Source organism: Panthera pardus, unplaced genomic scaffold (assembly GCF_024362965.1).
Source record: "Panthera pardus isolate Hobbes unplaced genomic scaffold, ASM2436296v1 HiC_scaffold_4, whole genome shotgun sequence".
NCBI classification, from domain to species: domain Eukaryota; kingdom Metazoa; phylum Chordata; class Mammalia; order Carnivora; family Felidae; genus Panthera; species Panthera pardus.
In genome coordinates, this window is record NW_026526969.1 from 20,700,461 (window position 1) to 20,720,030 (window position 19,570).

Genomic DNA, 19,570 nt, shown 5'->3' on the forward strand with positions numbered 1-19,570 from the left:
TGTGACTGCGTCTGCTTTTTGCTCTCTTTCCCGTGCAGACTCGGAACGCTAGCTTCTTAGCCCCTTGAGCTGGTTTCGTAGGACCTGAGGATTCTGATGGTGAGAGAGTCTCATAGCTGTTTGAGTGCAGCACAGTCTTGGGACCTCACACAGAGCCTAGCCCGCCAGGGGACTTTGGTGGCGGCCGAGAACACACGCACTCCCGTGGCAGGCATGCGTCGGGCCCCTGCCTTCTGGTGCTCCGAGTGCCGTGCACACTGCAGGCTACTGCAAGCAGCAGTGCACTCAGCCTCCATCAAGGGTTTTTGCGTTCGTCTGAGCCTTGGAACACTCAGCTTTCAGGGGCTTTTGCTAGTTAAGTGATCCCCTTGAATTTTTGTTGTTGGCGCCTTAAGGGAATCCAAGATCCTGAAAGACTTGTGTTGTTTTTGCTTATTTTTTTCCAGATGCTTCTCAGCTTCATGGAAAAGGGCCTGGTGTACCACGGAAATTGTGACCTCTGCAGAGGAAAGGCCCGACTCACTTAGGTCTGGGTGGAAGCTGACCAAGTAGGTCTCAGAAACTGGATAATCACTATGCTCTTTCTGCCAATTGGTTTCCTTCTGGCGAAGGTGTGAGTGCTGAGTGGAGCGTCTCTTGGCACTGTGATGTGCCTTCAGTGAGGGGAGCAACCCTGGGCTTCTCTGTGGAGGCACTGACTGGCCTGGTGCCCCGGGCCCCGTGGCTCTGTCATGGACAATCGTTGGAGGGGCAGCTCTGGGCTGGGGCGCGTGGTGGGTCTTGTACGAAGCTGTGGTGTCAGGGCAGAGCAGGGCGCACCTGTTTGAAACCTGCCTGACCCCCTGGCATTTGGTCAGAGTACCTCCTGGTGCCCTACTGATCAGGGACCCCTGGCCACAGTGGGATCCCCGATGGTCATGGTGTCCGTCCCATCCTCAGGCTGTGTGCTCAACAGGACAAAAACCCAGGCTGACACACAGCTGGGAGACTTACCTTGTCTTTTTGAAAAATACTCAGAACACCTAACGTGTGCTCATTGTGTTGGGGGCCAGCTTCTCTGCTGAACATGACAATGAAGCTCTTTCAGAGAAAAGACTTTTGTAGATTCAACAGTTGTGACAGGATTTTTAAAGACACTTATTTTGGTCCAGATTTCATCATTACCATTAATGCATTGGATAGAATGCATGTCATATTCTAGTAAGACATAATTCCAGTGCCTTTATGGTGGAGCAGAATTAGACACACGTCCATTCGGCCTTCTGAGTGGATTTCAGATGAAGACTTTTTTAAAAGATATGTCTGTATTTAAGACATAGCCAGTTTGAGTTTTTTACAGTTGCACATCCTAATCTGCCATCCTGACTTGAAGGTCATCTGGGCCCCCAGACCCCAGGTCCCAGTATAGCCAGGGCCCCCGTTTTGTTTTTTCAGAGTTCATTCAGGTGGACTGAAGAGCCCCAAAGCCCTTCATCTCTGAGGGCCAAGGATATGAGGGGCTCCAAGTCAAAGACATTCCAGTTTGTTTTATTTAGAAACCATTCTCAGGCAGAGCTGCAGGAACAGGCCCCTGTGAAGCATCTGCCATGTAGAAACAGGCCTTGACGTCCTGGGGCTCTCCGGGCAGCAGGGCTGTGCGCGGACTTGAGGGCGGTGCGCTGATGAGCTGGGAGAGCGCGCCGGAGACAGGCCAGGACAGCGGCCCTGGAGCGCATTCAGCCAGCGGCTGCTTCACACGGATGTCTAGGGCACTTGCCTGTCCTGTGAAGTGTGTCCCACAAGGCCTATCTGAACTGACTGCTTCAGCTAAGTGATTGCAAATATGTTAAGAGTCAACAGCCTCCTCAGAATGTACACCTGTGTGGAGACACAGGCAGCTCTCTTGGTTCCTGCCTTCCAGGGTACAGTGCTCAGTAACTCACAGTTATGCAGAGGTTTGCCCCGTTTCCAGCGGGGCAAGACCTCACTCAGTTATCCGGCTAGGCCTCTGCATTTTTTTTTTTTTTTTTTTTTTTTAATGTAAGAACCAACGTGTTTCACATCTGGCTAAAGTGGATAAGTGGATTCCTTATCCCTTCATTATATTTTTTTTTTTTTTTTTTTTTGCAACTTGGGTTTCCAGTTTGTTTACAGAGTAGTCTTAGGTAGTAGCAAAAGAGCCAAAGAAGAGATTTGTATCGCTGAGCTCAGAGCCGTGCAGAGGCCTTCCGTGAACACTGAGCAGTGGGAACTCTCCAGGCTTCTCGGCCCAAGAACACCCAGGGTCCCTTCCCTGCAGCGCTCGCACCCTCCTCCCCACGTACCATTGAGTGTGCAGCTGGAGCTGAAAACCCTCATTTTTAGGAATCTAGTGATGCCTCTTGCCTCAGGGAAACGTTTCTTTGATGGGGAGTTTACGAGATTTCTTTTTCTTCTTTATGCTTTATTTGTGGTAATGAAAGAGTGAATGACCTAAACAGCCATGGCTGGGCAGACGGGCTGGCAGAGCGGGCTCCCCGGGGTCTGGGGCTGCGGCGCTGCGGGGCTTTCCTTGGAGCAGCCGTTCCTTAGGTGTGAGAGGGGCTGTGGCTTTTGTGCGGCGCGACGATGTTGGTGTTGGGGGGTGGTGTGAAAATTGTTAATCTTGTATAAAGCAACTCAATAAATTGTTTCAAGGTTTCCAAAACATCATTTCTCCTTCTTTTTACCATATTTGAGCCAATTTTTCCTCCCCTAAGAGCTGGTGTATGTGGAATATCCCTTTTGGCCAAAAGCCAAGAGGAGCAGGGGAAATAATTAAGCTTCGCATGCAAAAGAAGAAACGCCATGAAGATAGAATCAAGCCACCCAGGTGTTTATTTTGCACTAGAAATAGAATCCCTAATCCCATTTTCTTCCATAATACGTGAGATAACACAGAACATAAAATTCATCTGGTGAAGAATCAAATGTGTAGCATACCCAAATACCAGTGAGCTAACACACAAGACTTGTAAGGCACTGAAACTAAGGCTAACAGCAACACAGTCCATCATGAAAATATTTTGAGAACCACAATACATTTTCTGATGGTGGACAGTCTGGCTGACAGTTAACCTTCACTCTAGCACCGAAGGCCATACACTGTTCTGGTTTCTTTGCGCCTCTTCTGGCACAGAGCCCAGATCTCTGTCACCAGGAGGCTTCTGACAGAAAGTGGGCTCTCAGCCAGAATCCTGGGGGGGGCCACGAGTACAGGTTGGCAGCCCTGAGGGGCCCAGTCCGTTGGTATACCTACACGTGTGTGGAAGGGAGGCCTTTCTGCCCTGGGGCGCCTCCACGTGGGGTGTGAAGGCCGGAGCATGGAGTGGCTCGTCCGCCTCGGTCGTCATGGCTTTAGTTTTTTGGGTCGTTTCCAGGTGTCACACGAAGAGTCTACTGATGGAAATGTGTGGGAAAAGGGACAGAAGAGGGGCATTGTGGTTGTCCGATCATCAGAGGATGAAGCGGGTCCCTCACCCAGGGTGCATGACCATGAGAAGGGCTTGGGTGACGGGCTTGGGTGACGGGCTCAGCTCCGCACAGGTTCAGAGCCCGCACAGGGCCACGGAGGAGAAGACCCAGTGGTTCTGGGTGGGAGCCAGCTGGCCAGCTGGCTGCTTCCAAGAAGGTGGAGGGCCGGGCTGGGCCTACTTCTGCCCGGACACCAGGACGGCCAGCTCCTGGATGGACATATCCTTGTTGACGTAGCGCTCGTACTGAGCCTGGGTCAGCCGTCCTTTCTGCAGCGCCTCTTCAATGGAGAACTTCCTGCCAGACTTCCTGTCGTGGATCACGGAGGACTCCCCGCTGGGACCCTTCACCGAGATTTCCTCCCAGTCACACTCCTGGCTCCTGAGTTTCACGAACATGTTCCAGTCGATGAGGCCGGCCCGATGGGCTTCCTCTGGGGACAGCTCCCGGCCCGTGTCGGGGTCGATGACCACGATGGAGCGCCGCAGGTGGTTCTCTCTCTGCTCCCTCTTGACAGCCACGGAGCCCAGGCGCTTCTGCAGCTCGTCGATCTCCAGGTCTTTGTCTTTGGAGAGCCTCTTGAGGTCGTCCAGCTCTCTCTCCAGGGACCACAGCCTGGAGTCCAGGTTCGTCCCCGAGTCCGCCGTGCTGGTGGTTCTCAGGTCTCGGGATTCTGTTGCTGCCATTTCCATTTCTGACTGGAGCCTCCGGGTCTCGAGCTGCAGGCTCTGCCGCTCCAGCTGCAGCCTGTGGTTTTCCTCCCTGAGGAAGTCCAGCTCCTTGGACGACTTGGAGTTACAGAACTCCAGCTCCGACAGCTTGGCTTCCAGCCGACTCACTTCTGCATCCAGTTCCCTCTTGCTCCGGCTCTCCTCCTCCAGGCTGCTCCTGAGCTTCTGGATCTCTTGTTCAGTGTCGCCCTTCTCCACCTGGACGCTTTCAGAGAAGACCACCTTCTCCTTGACCTCCATCTTCTCCAGGTTGACGAGCTGCTGCTTCAGGGTCTCGAGCTCACTCTCCAGGACCTGCCGCCGGTGCCTTTCTTCCTCCAGCTGGACTTTGAGCAGAGAGTGCTCCCGGGCCTGCTGCGGGTCCTGCTGCAGCACCACCTTCTGCTTGAGGGTCACCTTCTCCCGGGCCTCCGCCTCCTCCTTCTCCAGGTTGGCCAGCCGCTGCTTCAGGCGCTGCACCTCCAGCTCGGCCTCCCTGCGCGCCTGCCGCTCGCGGTCCAGCTCCTCGAGCTGGCGCTCCAGCTCTGCGCGCCGGCGCTGCAGCCGCCGCAGCTCCCCACGGAGGCTGTCGATCTGCCGCAGCTCCACCTCGATGCTCTCGGTGAAGGCGTTCACCTCGGCGCGCAGGCTGGGCTCCTCCTCGTACCTGACCACCTCCTGCTGGACCACCTTTTCCTTCACCTGGGACAGCTCCTCCTCTTTCTGCCTGATCTTCTCCTCCTGGGAGGCTCGCTCTCTTTGCAGATCCACTTGCTTCTTCTGTTCCTCTGAGAGCCTGGCCCGCAGAGACTCCACTTCCTCCTTGGTTTGGGGGTCTTCCTGGAACTGGAGGATCTCCTGGACCACCTCCTTGGTCTGCACCTGGGGTTTGGTGTCTTTCAGGGACTGGATCTCTTGCTTTAACTGGTAGATTTCTAAGTCGCACCTTTCAATAAGTCTCGTCTTGTCCACGATCTCCTCCCTGAGCCTCCGGAGCTCTTTCTCCATCTCGGGGTCAGTCTTGTACTTGATGACTTCCTTGGTCACCTCTTTGACCTCTACCTGGGGGCCCCTCCTCCTGAGCGCCTCCAGCTCACTCTGGTAGCTCTTCAGCTGCTCCTCGGCCCCCCGGTACTTGCGTTCCTGCTCCACGAGCTCCAGGCGGAGGTTGGCCACTTCCCTCTCTGCCTCGGGGTCCGGCCGGACAATCTCCCGCACTTTCTCCTGTACCAGCACTCGGGCATTTTCCTCCTCCAGGGCCCAAATCTTGCGAAGCAGCTCAGTCTTCTCCCTCTGGTTGGTGCGAGCCTTGGCAGCCTCGTCCTCACACTGGCGCTTGAGGTCACCGACCTCCCTCTCGGTCGCCACATCCCTTTCCACCTTGAGTACCTCCTTCACTGTGATCTTCCCCTCTGCCATGGCCCGCTCCTTCTCCAGCCTCTTCAGCTTGTCCTGGAGGAAGCTCAGCTCCTCTTCGTGCTCCTCCCTGCGCTTGCCCTCCTGCTGCCGGGCCTCCTGCAGCTGCCGGTACTCTGCCTCCAGCTGGGGGTCGTTCTGCAGTTTCACCACCTCCTTCTCGGTGACCCTCTCCTGGGCCCGCTCCTTCTCCTCGGCCAGGGCCGCGATGCGCTGCTGCAGGAGGGCTGCCTCTGCTTCCCGGGTGCCCTTCTGCCGCCTCAGCTCCTCCAGCTCCTCCCTCAGCTTCAGGACCTCGTCCGCCCGGGCTCGGTCCGGCTCGATGCGCAGGACCTCCTTGACCACGTACTCCTGCCCCCCATCCCTGGTCTCCTGCTCCAGGGCACGCAGCCGCAGCCGCAGCCCCTCCAGCTCCTCCTGCAGCAGCTGGTTCTTGTGCCGCTCCTCCACCAGGGTCCGCTGCATCTGCTGGAAGCTCTCCTCGAGTGCGGGGTCCGGCACCTTCTTCAGCACTTCCTTCTGTACTACCGCTTCCTGCGGGCTCCGATTCTGCAGGGTCTGGATCTCCTCCTGGGCGCTCTTGACCTCCTTCTCCAGCTGCTGCCTCCGCTCAGTCTCCTCCTCCAGCTCCTTCTGTACCTTCCACGTCTCCTCCACCGCGGAGCCCGGGGTGCTACCTTGCGGGGTCTCGTGGCTCGCTCCCACCTCCGGCTGCTGAGAAGGAGAAGACAGTGCATGGTTAACGCGCGGCCTGGCCTGTTCCCACCTGGTCGGGGCGCACCTCAGTCCCCCATGGAAAGGTCAGACCCTGTGACGCCCGAGGCTCCCTTGGTGTCGAGTTCACTGAGTTCCTGGGTTACTTTAGAAGATGGTGAAACAAATAGTTTAGGTTTTTTTGAACAGTAAAGTAGTTGACGACCACGGCAGAGCATCCCACCTCCGGTCCTGTTCCCAGAGGCTGTCGTCTTTGAGACGTACCTTTTGAGTGCATGCCACATGTTTCTTTTTCTACACAAGCGGTCCTCCCCTGTTCTGCACCCTGCTTGGTGCACTCAGTACAGACAGAGGCTTCCACGGTGGCCCTGCTTCATTTTCCACTGTATGGACGGACAGACCTGGGCTTCTGAAAACAAGCTACCTGCCCTGGGGACCCAGCAAATATTTGCTGGATGGAATACGTGCTGCTCTCGTGCTCACGGAAGCACTGGCTGGGCCACTACCTGCGCTGGTGCCGTCCGATAGCCAGGGACACTGCCACCAGTTCACGGACTGTTTTGTGGGAGCAGAATGAGCCTCATTTCTTACCTGCTGGAATAGTTGGAAGTAGAATGTCTGACCTGTAGGAGATCCATTACCTGTCTCAGGAGACTCAGGGCAAACTCCAGATTGTGAAGCCTCTGTCTGTTGATGGCGTTAACTTCAGTGAACTTGGCAGCAAGAGCCGCTTCCTACGGGAGAGCAGTCAGCAAACAGGAGTCAACAGGCTGAGCGGGAGCGAGCTGGACCGTGTTTGAAAAGTCTGGCATTTGGGGATAGAGGGTAGCTTCTGGTCTCTTGCTACCTGGAGTTGAACTATAGTCTCAGCTGGTGGAGGAACTGGATTTAGAGCATGAAGGCGAAAGTCTGCATGACCCTGAGCAGCTCTTCCTCTCGGAGCCTTCACTTACTCATACGCGGAAGGAAGTAACCCCAGCTCTCCACGTGTACTTACTTAGGAGGAGTCCTGTGGGAGCCTCCCAGATCCCTGCAGCAGGCTGTCTTTCCAGGTATATCCTCATCATTTGCCCGAGAACAAGTCTACCATCTGTTCTTACCAAACCTGTCTTACCTTACCGAGCACCCAGGAGGGCTCTCGGCCCCGTTTCCCTGTTGGGGTGCATCTCAGAGGCCTGTGTGCCTTGCCTCCCCCAGGGCCCGCCTGCACCGCTCACCTCTTCCCTCACTTTGGCAGCGGGGGACTGGAGCCTGGCTCTCTTGGTGACGTGGCTACTCCTTCCATTCTCCAAGTCAAGAAGGGACCTTAGTTTCTCTGCTTCTAACTCATAGTCCTGGGTGAGAGAGAGACATGGTGGAGGGCAGACAACCGCAGTAGAGACAGAAGTGTTCTTCTGCCCCTAGTAGCGGACTGCGGAGGTCTGCACGGCTGCGTACTGTAGTAACGGCCAGGAGGTGCTGACAACCATCTACATGCCGGCTGTCCAGAGCTGTGTCCCTCAACAACCCAGGACATGACAGAAAGGCGCGCAGTGCCCTCCCGCCCCAGATGGAGCCCCCTCCGGGCCCCGAGTGTGGCGCTCTGCTCTCTCCCCACAGCACTTGAGCCGGTTCTCCTGCTGCCTCGGATCCCCTTTATTCCTTTCCTGACTCCGTAATCCATCGGCCGTGTAGGGTATTTCTAGTTTTTTTCTTTTGCTATTGTGAATAATAGCTGCTGCTACGAAGATTTTTATTTATCCTCCATTGTTGTTTTGTTTTCCTTCTGGGATAAATTCTCCCTGTTTACTGCTTCAAGCAGTAGCAATCCCTTCTCTGGTGTTCAGCGTCTGGGACACACTGTTTTCCTAAAGGGCTGTGCCCGCTCCCAGGGCTGCCTGCAGTGCCCGAGGACGAACCCCCCCCCCCCCCCCCCCCCGCCAGGCCTAGCCCTTCTCTGTCCAGCCCTCCTGACAGGACGAGGCCCTGCTGTCTTGCACTCAGCAGGAGCTTCCCGGCTCACCTTGACAGCTTGCTGGTACTGCTGGGAGGAGGTGCAGACTTTCTGGACTTCCTCTTCCCTTCTTGCTATCTCATCTAGCAGGTTCTGTAAAACAACAGAGACTTTTAAAATAAAAAATTAAGAAACAAACCAACAAAAACAACCCTTGACAGAGTAGCTGGATTCCTCAGAATCTGAAATTCAACTTCTGTAGTACAAAGTTTCATGAACGGCTTCCTTGTGTACAGTTGTTTGTCACAAAAGGCAATTCTCTGACCCTGTGAAGAAGGGCCAGGAAGATCATTGTCTTTGCCAGGAAACCAGTATTTACGGAGTGCTTCAAAATGTCAGGCACTCTTCTAATATCTTCGATCTCATTTTATCTTGAAGTTGTCCTGTGAGGTAAGTGCTATCATTATCTCCAGTCTACGAGTAATGAAATTGAGGCATAGTCACCTTCAGTGACTTGCCCACAAGGACATGGCCATTAGGGTTGGAACCTGAGTTTGAATCTAGGCTGTTGGGGTCCTGTGTCCCTCACTCCCAAGACACTGCTGCCTTCCAGCCAACCAGGACTCTGAACTTTGGAAACGGGATTTTTTTTTTTTTTTTTTTTTTTAACCACGAGGGCTCCTCATGTGTTGCTGTAGCCATTTGCTCATTCAGCCAGCCTATGTGGACTGTCCACTCTGGGCCAGGCCCTGTGCTGGGCACTGAGGCAGGAGCGAGGCCATTCTTGTTCTCAGAGTTAGGTGCTGGCAGCCAAACAGGGCCAAGGTCTTAAGGGACCTTGCCGATCTCCAGCAGCCCCCATGCCACTGTAGACCTGTGAACACGGAGGCAACCGCCTTACCTTCTGATTCTTCAGCTTGGTCTCCATCTGGCTGAGGGTGTCTGTCTCCTGGGGCTCATAGCTGGGGATGTGGGACAAGAACTGGAGCACGTGGTCGTAGCTGCTGCGGTAGTCGTCATACGCGGCCCTGGCGTTCTGCAGGCTCTGGGCCCTGCGGAGGAAAGCCTGTCAGGCCTCTGCCGCAGTCAGAAGATGCCTCCTGTCTCTTTTTAAAGAAGTCCTCTTTGCTCATGTTTTAAAAGCAGGAGGGATCAAATATAACCTAATAAAATAACCTAAACATTGCTCGAAAAGAGAGCAGTTGAGGCACCTAGGTGGCTCAGCCGGTTGGGCGTCCCACTTTGGCTCAGGTCATGATCTCACCATTCCTGAGTTCCAGCCTCACGTCGGGCTCTGTGCTGACAGCTCAGAGCCTGGAGCCTGCTTCAGATTCTGTGCCTCCCTCTCTCTCTGCCCCAACCCACTCTCATTCTGTCTCTCTCCCTCTCTCTCTCTCTCTCTCTCTCTCAAAAATAACATTAAAAAAATATTTTTTTAAAAAAAGAGAAGAGCAAACCTAAGCAGCAGTAGGAAATAACGAACAGATGCCCATGAAAGAGAAGAGCAACAGAGAGCAGTGAATTGATAGACCTCAGAAGAATTAGGAAGGAAAGAGAGGATGTATATACAAATAGAATGAGGAAAGGTACAACATCAGGAATGGGGGCGGGGGACATCCCCTCAAAAAATCAGACAATATTAAGGACAATTTTATGCCACTAAATTCAACTACGTGATGAGATGGACAAGTTCCTCGAAAGACACAAGCTACTGGACATGCCTCCCAGGGCAGATGGCCCAGAAAAGTCCAATACCAATTAAAGAGGCTGAATTTGTAGTTAACATGCGACACACAAAAGCCGCTTGCAGGCCTGCATGGCTGCTCCCCTGGTGAACTGTACCCAGCACCGAAAGAAGCGGGAGCAGGATCTGTTCTACAGGAGCTCTTCCGGGAGACACAAGAGGAGGTCACACTTAGGGACTCCTGAGACCAACAGGACGTAGGACAGGAACAAGCAAGACGCGGTGTATGTGCTGTGTTGTCACTGATGTCACCGCCCCCACCCCCTGCCCGCCAGCTCCTCAAGAACATTTCTGGAAGTGTACACAAAATGGTACCCATGCCTGCCTTGGGGTCGGGGCTGGTCGTTGTAATCACCTTGAGGTTTTTACTGTGCAGATGGATTGCTTTTTCCAAAATGAGAAAATCGAGAAAGCAAACCACTTGCAGCAGCCTCACAGCACACGAGCTCAGCGGAGGCTGCTGCCTGGCCACGGCTGCTCACCTGAGCTCCACCTGCTGGCGGAGGTTGTCAGAGCGCTGGGCCAGCCTGTGCGCCTCGGCCTCCTGGCGCTCCAGGTCCGGGCAGTGCTCCTGGAAGCGGCTGGCCAGGGAGCTGGAGCAGCGCTTGACTGCCTGCAGGTTCTGCTCCACATCACCGAGCAGGGACTCCTGGGCCTGCAGCGCGGAGGCCAGGGCCTGTCGGGGCGGAGAGGCAGAAGGTGGGCGCTGTGGTCAGAGCCCCGGGGTGGGGGTCAGGGCAGCACCACCCAAACTGCCTGAGGCCTCTGGCTTTGGGGGTGGGAAGCCTGGGTGGGGGGTGGGGAGGAGAAGGACGGGGGTTTTGCCTCTGTGTTTCTCATTAAACGTGGTGGTCATCTCTGCAACGTTCTGTTCCGTCGCCGGGAACACAAGCCGGAAAAACTAACGTGTAAAAACCCTGCAGGAAGCAGCATGTGCCCAGGACGAGAGTGGCCAGCTGCTTTCCAGCTTTAAGGCCTGGGCAGAGGCTTTCTGTCTGAGCCAGTTTCCTTGGCCCTGAGGTGAGAATGTCAGCACAGAGCGAGGATTCTGTGGACTGGTGTGTGAATAAGCAGCCTCCTAAGGGCCCACGGACCTGTGTGCCCTCAGGAGTCAGGCAGACATGTGAAGTGGCCCCGTGGCAACTGTGCAGGTAAAGTAGACGCTGGGGGTGGGGGGAGCCAGGCGCTCCCAGAGCATGCGGGCCCCGCAGGCTGGATCTGCTCTCCCACAGATCCTGGAAATCTGGGCGGATTATGCAGATACTGGCCCCTGATTTCCACAAGCCACGCAGGTCCCAGGAGTAGCTGGGATTTATGCCACAGCTCTCCAGCCGCAACTTCTGACTTGGCACACCGCAGCCTTTCAAAACCTGGGGACTCACTGCCCTGAGACTCGGGGCCTCCGTCCCCATCTGTTCAGAGCTGGCAGGCCGGGGCCACCTGGAGAGAAAGGCTCCCGAGGCCCCTGTCCCCATACTCACCACCAGCTCCTGCCTCTTGCTGTCTAGGGCCCGGCTGCCCTCGGGCACCGTGTCGTCTTGGGTCAGCCGGGTCTCATACTCGGCCAGCGCCTCCCAGCCCTGCCGCAGGCTCATCTCCAGGCGGTTGGCCACGTCCACCCTGACAACACGGGTCAGGAGTGAGGGGTGCCCATCTGGCTCCACGGTCCCACCCGACCTGCCCGCCACCCGCCCACCACACACTTCTCCTGGGCCAAGTCCAGCAGCTGCACCAGGCGCTCGTATTTGCGGTTGGTGTCGTCGACCCGGGTCCTCAGCAGAGGTACGCTTCCGCTGCCCGGGAGGGCCTGCATGAAGTCCTGGCACTCAGCCGTGCTGCGTGCCTTCTCGGGCTCGATCCGCAGCAGCTCATTGGTGATGTTCTGTGGGGACCAGAGCCCCTGAAGTTGGCCACAGCCCAGCAGCCCCCTTCCCTCCAGGGGCCTTGTGGGACAAAGGAAGCAGCTGAGGAAGCCTGAGCCCTCTCTGGGGAGCCAGCCCGTAATGAGCACCCCGGGGAATTGTGACGCAGGGTGTGTGACAACAGACCTCCTGTTCCATGCACGTCACGGGGATGATTTCATCCATCTTTGGGGGCGACCCCATGAGGTGGGGTGCTTTTTCTCTCCCCATTCACAGGTGACCCTATGACCGCTTAGGAAGGGATGCGGCATGACATGGCCACGCCCCTACCCCGTGCCCGTCGTCCTCTGGCCTTGACTGTCTCTGAGGAAACTGAGGCCTGGGCTTGAATAGCAGGTCTGCGGTCAAGCAACCAGCACGCGGCTCCGGAACTCCGAAGTGGCGTGTGGCCCCGTGCAGCTGGGGCCGGTCACTAGTGTCATCAACACTGCCACAAGCCCACGAGCGGCAAGCTGTGTGGGGGCAGCGTGAACCTCGCCTGCCCTTTCTCCTGGGGTGGTGTCTGGGGCACCAGGGCTCTGGCACCTCCTCGGTCATCAGCCTAGCACAGCACCCCTCACCGCCATCACTCAGGACTTCTGGTGACATGTGGCAGGTGGTCCCCGTGGAGCACCAAGGCCCCCGTGGGGATGAGACCAGTCTGGCAGTACCTTCAGGTCCTTGGCCCGTTCAGCGCTGTCCTGCACAGCCCGGCCCTGCTCCAGCGGCGGCCGGAGGATCCCCGTGATAGCCTTCTCCTGCCGGTCCAGATCTCTGGCCACCTTGTCCAAGCCAGCCAACAGATGCCGCCCCTGCTGGTCAGAGGCATCTGCCGGAAGGAAATCGCAGTCAGGTGGCAGCGGGGGGTTGGGGGGAGCAAGGTGCAGGGACAGGGCCTAGGAGACCAAGTGGGGCCTTCTGGGGCTGCCCCAGCCTCCCTCACCCCTGCCTTGCCTGTCCCCTGCCCTTCCAACTGCAGCACAGACCGCCCAGAGCCTGGGACAGTGGCCCTGGCACCCACCTCCAGGGCTCTCTGCCTTCAGCACCTCATGCCGCTGCTGGAGTGCGTTCCTGCTCCTGGCCGCCTTCTGCCGCACGCTCCGGTACTGGCTGCCCAAGCTGTGGGTGCAAACATGGGCTGGGGGCCTGGGGCAGCCCACTGCCCCCTGTGCTTACAGACCCGGGACTCCAGGTTGTGGCTGGGTGTGGCCCAGAGGAGTCACGAGGCTCGTGGAAGTGGTTTGAAAAGCTAAAACCCAGCAGACATGGAAAATTTGCTATAATGCGGCTCTTTGCTTCTGGAGGCCTGGCATCGTGACTCAGCCTCTTTTCTTCATACCAGGTTTTACTACCTAAAGTCATCATTTGTTCCTTTGTCTTCCCCACCAAGACATTACTCCTGAGGTAGAAGTACACAGTAGGTGCTCAGTAAATACGTGCCGAATGGATAGATGAAGGCATTCCTGAATCACTCATTTAACAAAGGGTTCGTGGGTACATACTTTGCATGCACCATGTACTGAACGAGGCCCTAGAGACAGTTAAGTCCCCAGGAGCCCCTCCCCACATGAGACTGACAGGGTGATGATAAGGGGCAGAATGTGCAGTGGGAGAAGGTGCTGGACCCAAGAGTTGGCAACGCTTTTCCTGGGGCCAGGGTGGAGGGGAGTAAGCTCTTCACAGAAGAGGTAACCAAGGAGCTGTCTTAATTCAAGAGGCCTGAGCCAACCAGACCTCGAGCAGGTGTCTGGGCAGAGGGAACAGCATATGCAAAGGCCCAGAGGCACCTGCAGAGAAACTGCTCACTGGCTATGCCGCCTACAGCCTGACGTTCACATGTGGCAGGTCAGCCTGGCCAAAGGGGTCTGCTCCTGTCCCACTTGAGCCCCCAAGGAGGTGCAGGTGGGGGGTGGTAGTTGCCTCCTGAGGCTGAGTCAGGATGCCAGGGCTGTGAACGGGGCCTGAGGGGCCCAGAGGGTGGGGCCAGTCCACGCTCATTCCCCGCTTGGCCTTGTTACCTCTCGGCCAGAGCCAGGGCCTCAGGGTCAGTCGGGGGGATCACGAAGCAGACGGCGGGGGCGGTCAGCTTGTTGCCTGTGCTGTCCGTGAGGTCCCAGCTCTCCCCGTTGTTGCTCTGCAGGGTGTAGCTGTAGCCCCGTGAGATGAGGCCCTGGCAGGGGCAGGCCAGTCAGAAGGCATGGAGAGACCTGCCCTGGCCAGTGACCAGGGGCCCATTTGCCATCTTGCCCCACCACCCGGGTCTTAGCCCATCTCTGTGGCCCTCCCCAAGACATTTCAGCATAGAGACTAGGGAGGGTGCAGCTGCACGGGGATGTGTTAAATTTGCTGTCTCAACATCTGCCTGGGTTTCCCTTTGGGGAACCCCCCTTCCCATAGTCCCCGACTACTCAGGCTGGACATGTGGCTCAGGCCTGGCCAATGAGAGAATGGCACCTGCCAGCCACAGTGATTGGTTTAGGCAGGACGCAGGACTTAAAGCTGGTAGAACAGAAGACCAGGGCAACTGGTGGGGTTCTGCGGGGGACTGGTAGAGTGACCCCAACCACAGAGATGGACACAGGTTCCTAGAAAACACTGGTGTGAGGCCCTGAATCCAGCCTTACAACTCCTAAGACCTTTCAGTGACACGAAAGGGGCAGCTCTGGGCCCAGCCCGCCCAGGGCTCCAGGGGCACCTGTGCAGCAGCTCACCTGGTCGCCCTCAAAGTCACAGAGCGCCTCCACGGGGATGGGCTTGAGCGGCGTCTCCCGGCGGTACTTGAGCGGCACCACCTGCTGCCCTCGCTTCTGCAGGCCCCGCACCACATGCTCGTACTTGTCCAGAGCCTTCTCCTGGTCCTGAATGCAGCAGGGGGAGGGCTGGGGTGAGACACGGCCTTCCCCAGGCCGGAGGTGCAGGGAGGGGTGTGGGGACGCCCTCGCTGGGCCCGTCACTCACGTCCAGCTCCCGCAGCAGCAGCTCAATCTGGTACTGGTCCTTGAAGTCGGGGCTGTATTTCTGGTTCAGGTCTGAGTCCACCTTGCACAGCAGCTCCTGAGCAGCCTTCACGTCCCTGTGGAACTAGGGGACACCAGATGGCCCTCTTACGGACACAATCCGGCTATGGCTGCAAGCTCACCCCCAGGCAGGGCCGTCCCTGCCCCACTCTCCACAGCTCAGAGACCCCCCTCCCCCAGTCGGCTTCCGGGTGGCCTCTTGGACCAGGGCCCCTCCCACCAACCCCCATGAGGCCACCTCCAGGACGTACTAAGTTTTCATATATACATACCGTTAAGCTTTCGGTTCTTTTCTGTTCCATTCCTCTCTTTGGGCTAGGGACACCCTGACTTAAATGCTACACTTTTTTTTTTTTTAATATATGAAATTTGTCAAATTGGTTTCCATACAACACCCAGTGCTCATCCCAAAAGGTGCCCTCCTCAATACCCATCACCCGCCCTCCCCTCCCTCCCACCCCCCATCAACCCTCAGTTTGTTCTCAGTTTTTAACAGTCTCTTATGCTTTGGCTCTCTCCCACTCTAACCTCTTTTTTTTTTTTTTTTTTTCCTTCCCCTCCCCCATGGGTTTCTGTTAAGTTTCTCAGGATCCACATAAGAGTGAAACCATATGGTATCTGTCTTTCTCTGTATGGCTTATTTCACTTAGCATCACACTCTCCAGTTCCATCCACGTTGCTACAAAAGGCCATATTTCATTCTTTCTCATTGCCATGTAGTATTCCATTGTGTATATAAACCACAATTTCTTTATCCATTCATCAGTTGATGGACATTTAGGCTCTTTCCGTAATTTGGCTATTGTTGAGAGTGCTGCTATAAACATTGGGGTACAAGTGCCCCTATATTGCTACACTTTTTAAAGTCCCGATACACAGAAGACAAGCCTTGCCACTTTGCTCTAGAAATTTCTCCTGTCCATTTTCCAGTCCATCCACTCTGAAACCGCTCCTGGTCAGCTGTCCTCTGGGATGTGACCACGAACAGGACTTAGGGATCCCTGTGAAGCTCACAGCCCAGTGGGAGTCTAGACACTGAACCAGGAGTTACAGGAATGCCACCTGAGTTCCAGAGTCCCCAGTCCTCAGAATCAGGTGACCAGCTCTTGTTAAAAATACACATTCCTAGGACACCTGGGTGGCTCAGTTGGTTAGGAGACCGATTTCAGCTCAGGTCATGATCTCACAGTTTGAGTTCGAGCCCCACGTCGAGCCTGCTTTGGATTCTGTGTCTCCCCCTCTGTCTACCCCTCCCCTGCTCACGCTCTGTGTCTGTCTCTCAATAATAAAATGTAATAAAAAAAACCACATTCCTATGGAAATCAGACAGTATCCACCAACGAGGAATGGGGCAAACACAGTGTGGTCTGCCTATACAATGGAATACAATTCAGCCATAAAAGGGAATGAAGTTATGATTCATGCCATGACATCGATGACCCTCGAAAACATGAGGTTCAAGCGAAAGAAGCCAAAGACACCAAAGTCCACATAACATGTGAGTCTAGTTTCACAAAATGTAGACTAGGAAAATTCAGAGAGAAAGAGCAAGGGGGCTGGAGGAGGGAGAACGGAGGGGTTGTTTCATGGGTGCAGACTTCTTGTCTGGGGGTTCTGGAAACCTTTCCAAGGTGAAGGCTGCACAACACTCTGAATGTTAAGCCACTGGACTGTGTGCTTAAAAGCGGCTAAGATGGCAAATTTCACATTATATATATTTCATCAAAATGAAAACCCCACACTCATTCCTGAGCTGGTCAATCACATTCTCCAGCCCTGTCCGCCAGGGAAGACAGACCAGGGCCCAGCAAGCTCGGGGGCACACCCACGTATGCCATCAAAAGCAAGGGCACTGGGAGGCTCCCGGAGGAATCAGAGCCGAGGCCACAAGTAAGCCAGGTAGGCACTGAGTGCTCCCAGCAATGGTGCTTCAGGGCTGGCGGGGTACCTGGTGGTAGTCTTCCATGTATTTCAGGTGACTCTCCTCACAGATGAGCAGGTTCAGGTACTCCTTCCAATCTGCGTGCACAGCCTCCATGTGCGCCTGCCAAGACAAGGCGGGGGGTGGGGGGGGGGGTGGGGGGGGGACAGGTCACTGCTTGGCAGGGTTCTGGACCAGAGAAGGGTGGGGAAGGGGGCATCTCCCTGGATGTGGCTCCCACAGAGGCACCTAGCTTCTTCTTGGGCATGGGAGGAGAGGGGACATGGTGAGGAGCCAAGCAGGGTTGCAGTGTTCGGGTACTTGGGCTGTTTACTGCACAAGGAATAAGTAGGGCGTGCATCTTCCCAAAGTGGTGCTCTTAAAAATTCTCACAAAGGCACTGTAGAAAATTGAATGGTGTCCCTCCCCTCCCCAAATTCATGTCCACCCAGAACTCAGAATGTGACTTTATTTGGAAATAGGGTCTTTGCAGGTGTAACTAATGAAGGATCTCAAGATGAAGTCATGCTAGATTTAGGGTGGGCCCCAAGTTCAATGACTGGTGTCCTTGTAAGAAAAGGAGATGAGGGGCTCCTGAGTGGCTCAGCAGTTAAGCGTCCAACCTCGCCTCAGGTCATGATATCACGGTTTGTGAGTTCAAGCCCCAAGGCGGGCTCTGTGCTGTTGGCTCGGAACCTGGAGCCTGCTTCAGATACTGTTGTCTCCCTCTCTCTCCCCCTTCCCCACTTGTGTTCTGTCTGTCTGTTTCTCTCTCTCTCAAAAATAAACATAAAAAAATTTTTTTTAAAAAAAAAAAGTAAAGGAAAGGAGATGAGGGGAGCCTGGGTGGCTCCGTGGGTTAAGCGTCTGACGTCAGCTCTGGTCACGATCTCGTGGTCTGTGAGTTCAAGCCCTGCGTGGGGCTCTGTGCTGACAGCTCAGAGCCTGGAACCTGCTTTGATTTGTGTCCCATTCTTTCTGTCCCTCCCCCACTTACACTCTGTCTCTCAAAAATGAATAAATGTTCAAAAAATATTAAAAAAAAAAAGAAAAGGATATACAGACACACAAGGGAAACAGTTATGTGACTACAGAAGCAGAGATATGAGTGAAACAGCCCCAGGCCAAGGAACCCCAAGGACTTCCAGCAAGCACTGGAAGCAAGGAGAGACACAAGAGGAGTCTGTCCTTGAGCTTCCAGAAGGGACAAGCTGCTTGCCAACACCTTGACTTCAAACTTCTGGCCTTCAGACTGTGAGACCATAGGTTTCTGTTGTCTATTCTTTTTAAAGTTTTTTTTTTTTTTTTTTTCAGTAATCTGTACACCCAACGTGGGGCTTGAACTCATAACCCTGAGATCAAGCGTTGCACGCTCTTCTGACTGAACCAGCCGGGAGCCCCAGTTTCTGTCATTTAAAGCCACCCAGTTTGTGGTCATTTGTTAGGGCAGCCCCAGGAAGCTAGTACAAGGCACACTGCATGGGCTTGAGAAGTCCAGGGGCCAAGGGCAGGACGTGGTAAAGGGGAAGACAATGAGACCAAACATGGTCAGACCGAGCAAGTAAAGACAGCACGACAGAGCAATAGAGACACAGGATTCAGGACCCTCATCTTGGGGGCTGCCTGAGGCCACCCTGGAGGAAGCACCCCCTCCCAGGGCACACGCACCTCAATGGAGTTCCTCCCAGGGTGCTCGGCGGCCAGCAGCTGGTCCCCCTCGCTGTGCAGCTTGTTAATTCTCTCCTCTTTGGCCTCCAGGTTACGGTTGATGAAATTCTGCATGGGGGGGTGGTGGGGGGAGGGTGGGCGGCACTCAGGGCCCGGCCGGCAGCCCTGCGCCCCCTCCCAGCCCCTCCCCAGACGCCCCAGGCCGCTGGGCCCACCTCGTACTGGCGCCTGCGGCTGGGGTAGTCGAGGTTGCGGTCACTCCAGTCATACTGCATGCGGCCCTTGGCCTGCTGGTCCAGCCAGTACAGCTCGTTGGTGCAGCGCTGCATGTAGTCTCGCAGCGTGCTCAGGTGCTGCTGCCGTGCCTGCGACGCCGCCTGCGGCAGGGGGTGGGGGACAAGGACGGGGCTGAGCCTCCCTCTGCACCTCCCCCAGGGCCCAGCTCTGGCCAGCGAGCAGAGAAGCCTGGCTCGACGCTTCCCGGCCGGACCCCCTCGGACCGGTCACTTGACCCTCCAGAATGCATTCATGCACTCAGCAAACGTCTGTGGGGCACGTGCTACATGCCGTTCACAGTAGTGAACGAAGCTGACATTTTTCCGGGAGCCTCAATTTCCTCACCTACAAAATGGGGATAACGGCTGCACTGATCTCGTAGGACACAAAGACTGTCAAACGGTTGGTGCTCAATAAATGTGAGCATTAGCAGCTTCCACTTTTGTCTGTCACGATCCCCGTACAGAAGGCTGGGAGGACAGTAGCAAACTGCCACCACTTTCCACGTGAGAAGGGGTGGGTGTGGGGCCGGGAGGAGAGGTAAGGGGGAGGGATGTTTGCTCAGCAAACAGGGACAGTAGCTAACATGTCCATGGGGCCCGCCCTGTGGCAGGACTGTGGTAGGGCCTTCTCCCCAGCTGAGGCCCTCCTAGGAGACAAGGGCTCAAAGGAACTCCGTTTTTGTACACGTGAGGAAACCGAGGCTCCAAGAGGCTAAGTAGCTCTCTCCAAGTGTCCCCACCAACACGGGATGGAAGCGTCTGCCCCAGAGCCCCGGCATCCTCACATCTGAGGTGTC

General features: G+C 55.7%; 2 protein-coding genes across 8 annotated transcripts in view; one reads left to right on the forward strand and one right to left on the reverse strand.

The window, feature by feature from the left end:
- UBN1 (ubinuclein 1) overlaps positions 1-1,814 on the forward strand; it is a 38,346-nt gene extending 36,532 nt beyond the window's left edge. For 5 of the 6 annotated variants that reach the window (XM_019468514.2, XM_019468516.2, XM_019468512.2 and 2 more), the window contains one exon: positions 447-1,814. In XM_019468514.2, coding sequence (XP_019324059.2) covers positions 447-496 — 50 coding nt within the window. In that variant the 3' untranslated portion in view covers positions 497-1,814. The remainder of the gene's footprint in view (positions 1-446) is intronic. The other variant, XR_002085577.2, reaches the window with a different exon arrangement.
- Positions 1,815-2,812: 998 nt separating this feature from the next.
- The window catches only part of PPL (periplakin), a 46,204-nt gene continuing 29,446 nt past the window's right edge, over positions 2,813-19,570 (reverse strand). The window contains exons 7-22 of one of the 2 annotated variants that reach the window (XM_053894016.1): positions 18,711-18,872; positions 18,496-18,603; positions 16,855-16,950; positions 14,848-14,970; positions 14,601-14,747; positions 13,908-14,059; positions 12,911-13,008; positions 12,561-12,718; positions 11,692-11,870; positions 11,470-11,608; positions 10,471-10,664; positions 9,146-9,296; positions 8,314-8,397; positions 7,529-7,645; positions 6,953-7,045; positions 2,813-6,308 (exon numbers count right to left, since the gene is read on the reverse strand). In XM_053894016.1, coding sequence (XP_053749991.1) covers positions 3,648-6,308; positions 6,953-7,045; positions 7,529-7,645; positions 8,314-8,397; positions 9,146-9,296; positions 10,471-10,664; positions 11,470-11,608; positions 11,692-11,870; positions 12,561-12,718; positions 12,911-13,008; positions 13,908-14,059; positions 14,601-14,747; positions 14,848-14,970; positions 16,855-16,950; positions 18,496-18,603; positions 18,711-18,872 — 4,662 coding nt within the window. In that variant the 3' untranslated portion in view covers positions 2,813-3,647. Of the gene's footprint in view, positions 6,312-6,952; positions 7,046-7,528; positions 7,646-8,313; positions 8,398-9,145; positions 9,297-10,470; positions 10,665-11,469; positions 11,609-11,691; positions 11,871-12,560; positions 12,719-12,910; positions 13,009-13,907; positions 14,060-14,600; positions 14,748-14,847; positions 14,971-16,854; positions 16,951-18,495; positions 18,604-18,710; positions 18,873-19,570 lie in introns of both variants that reach the window. The other variant, XM_053894015.1, reaches the window with a different exon arrangement.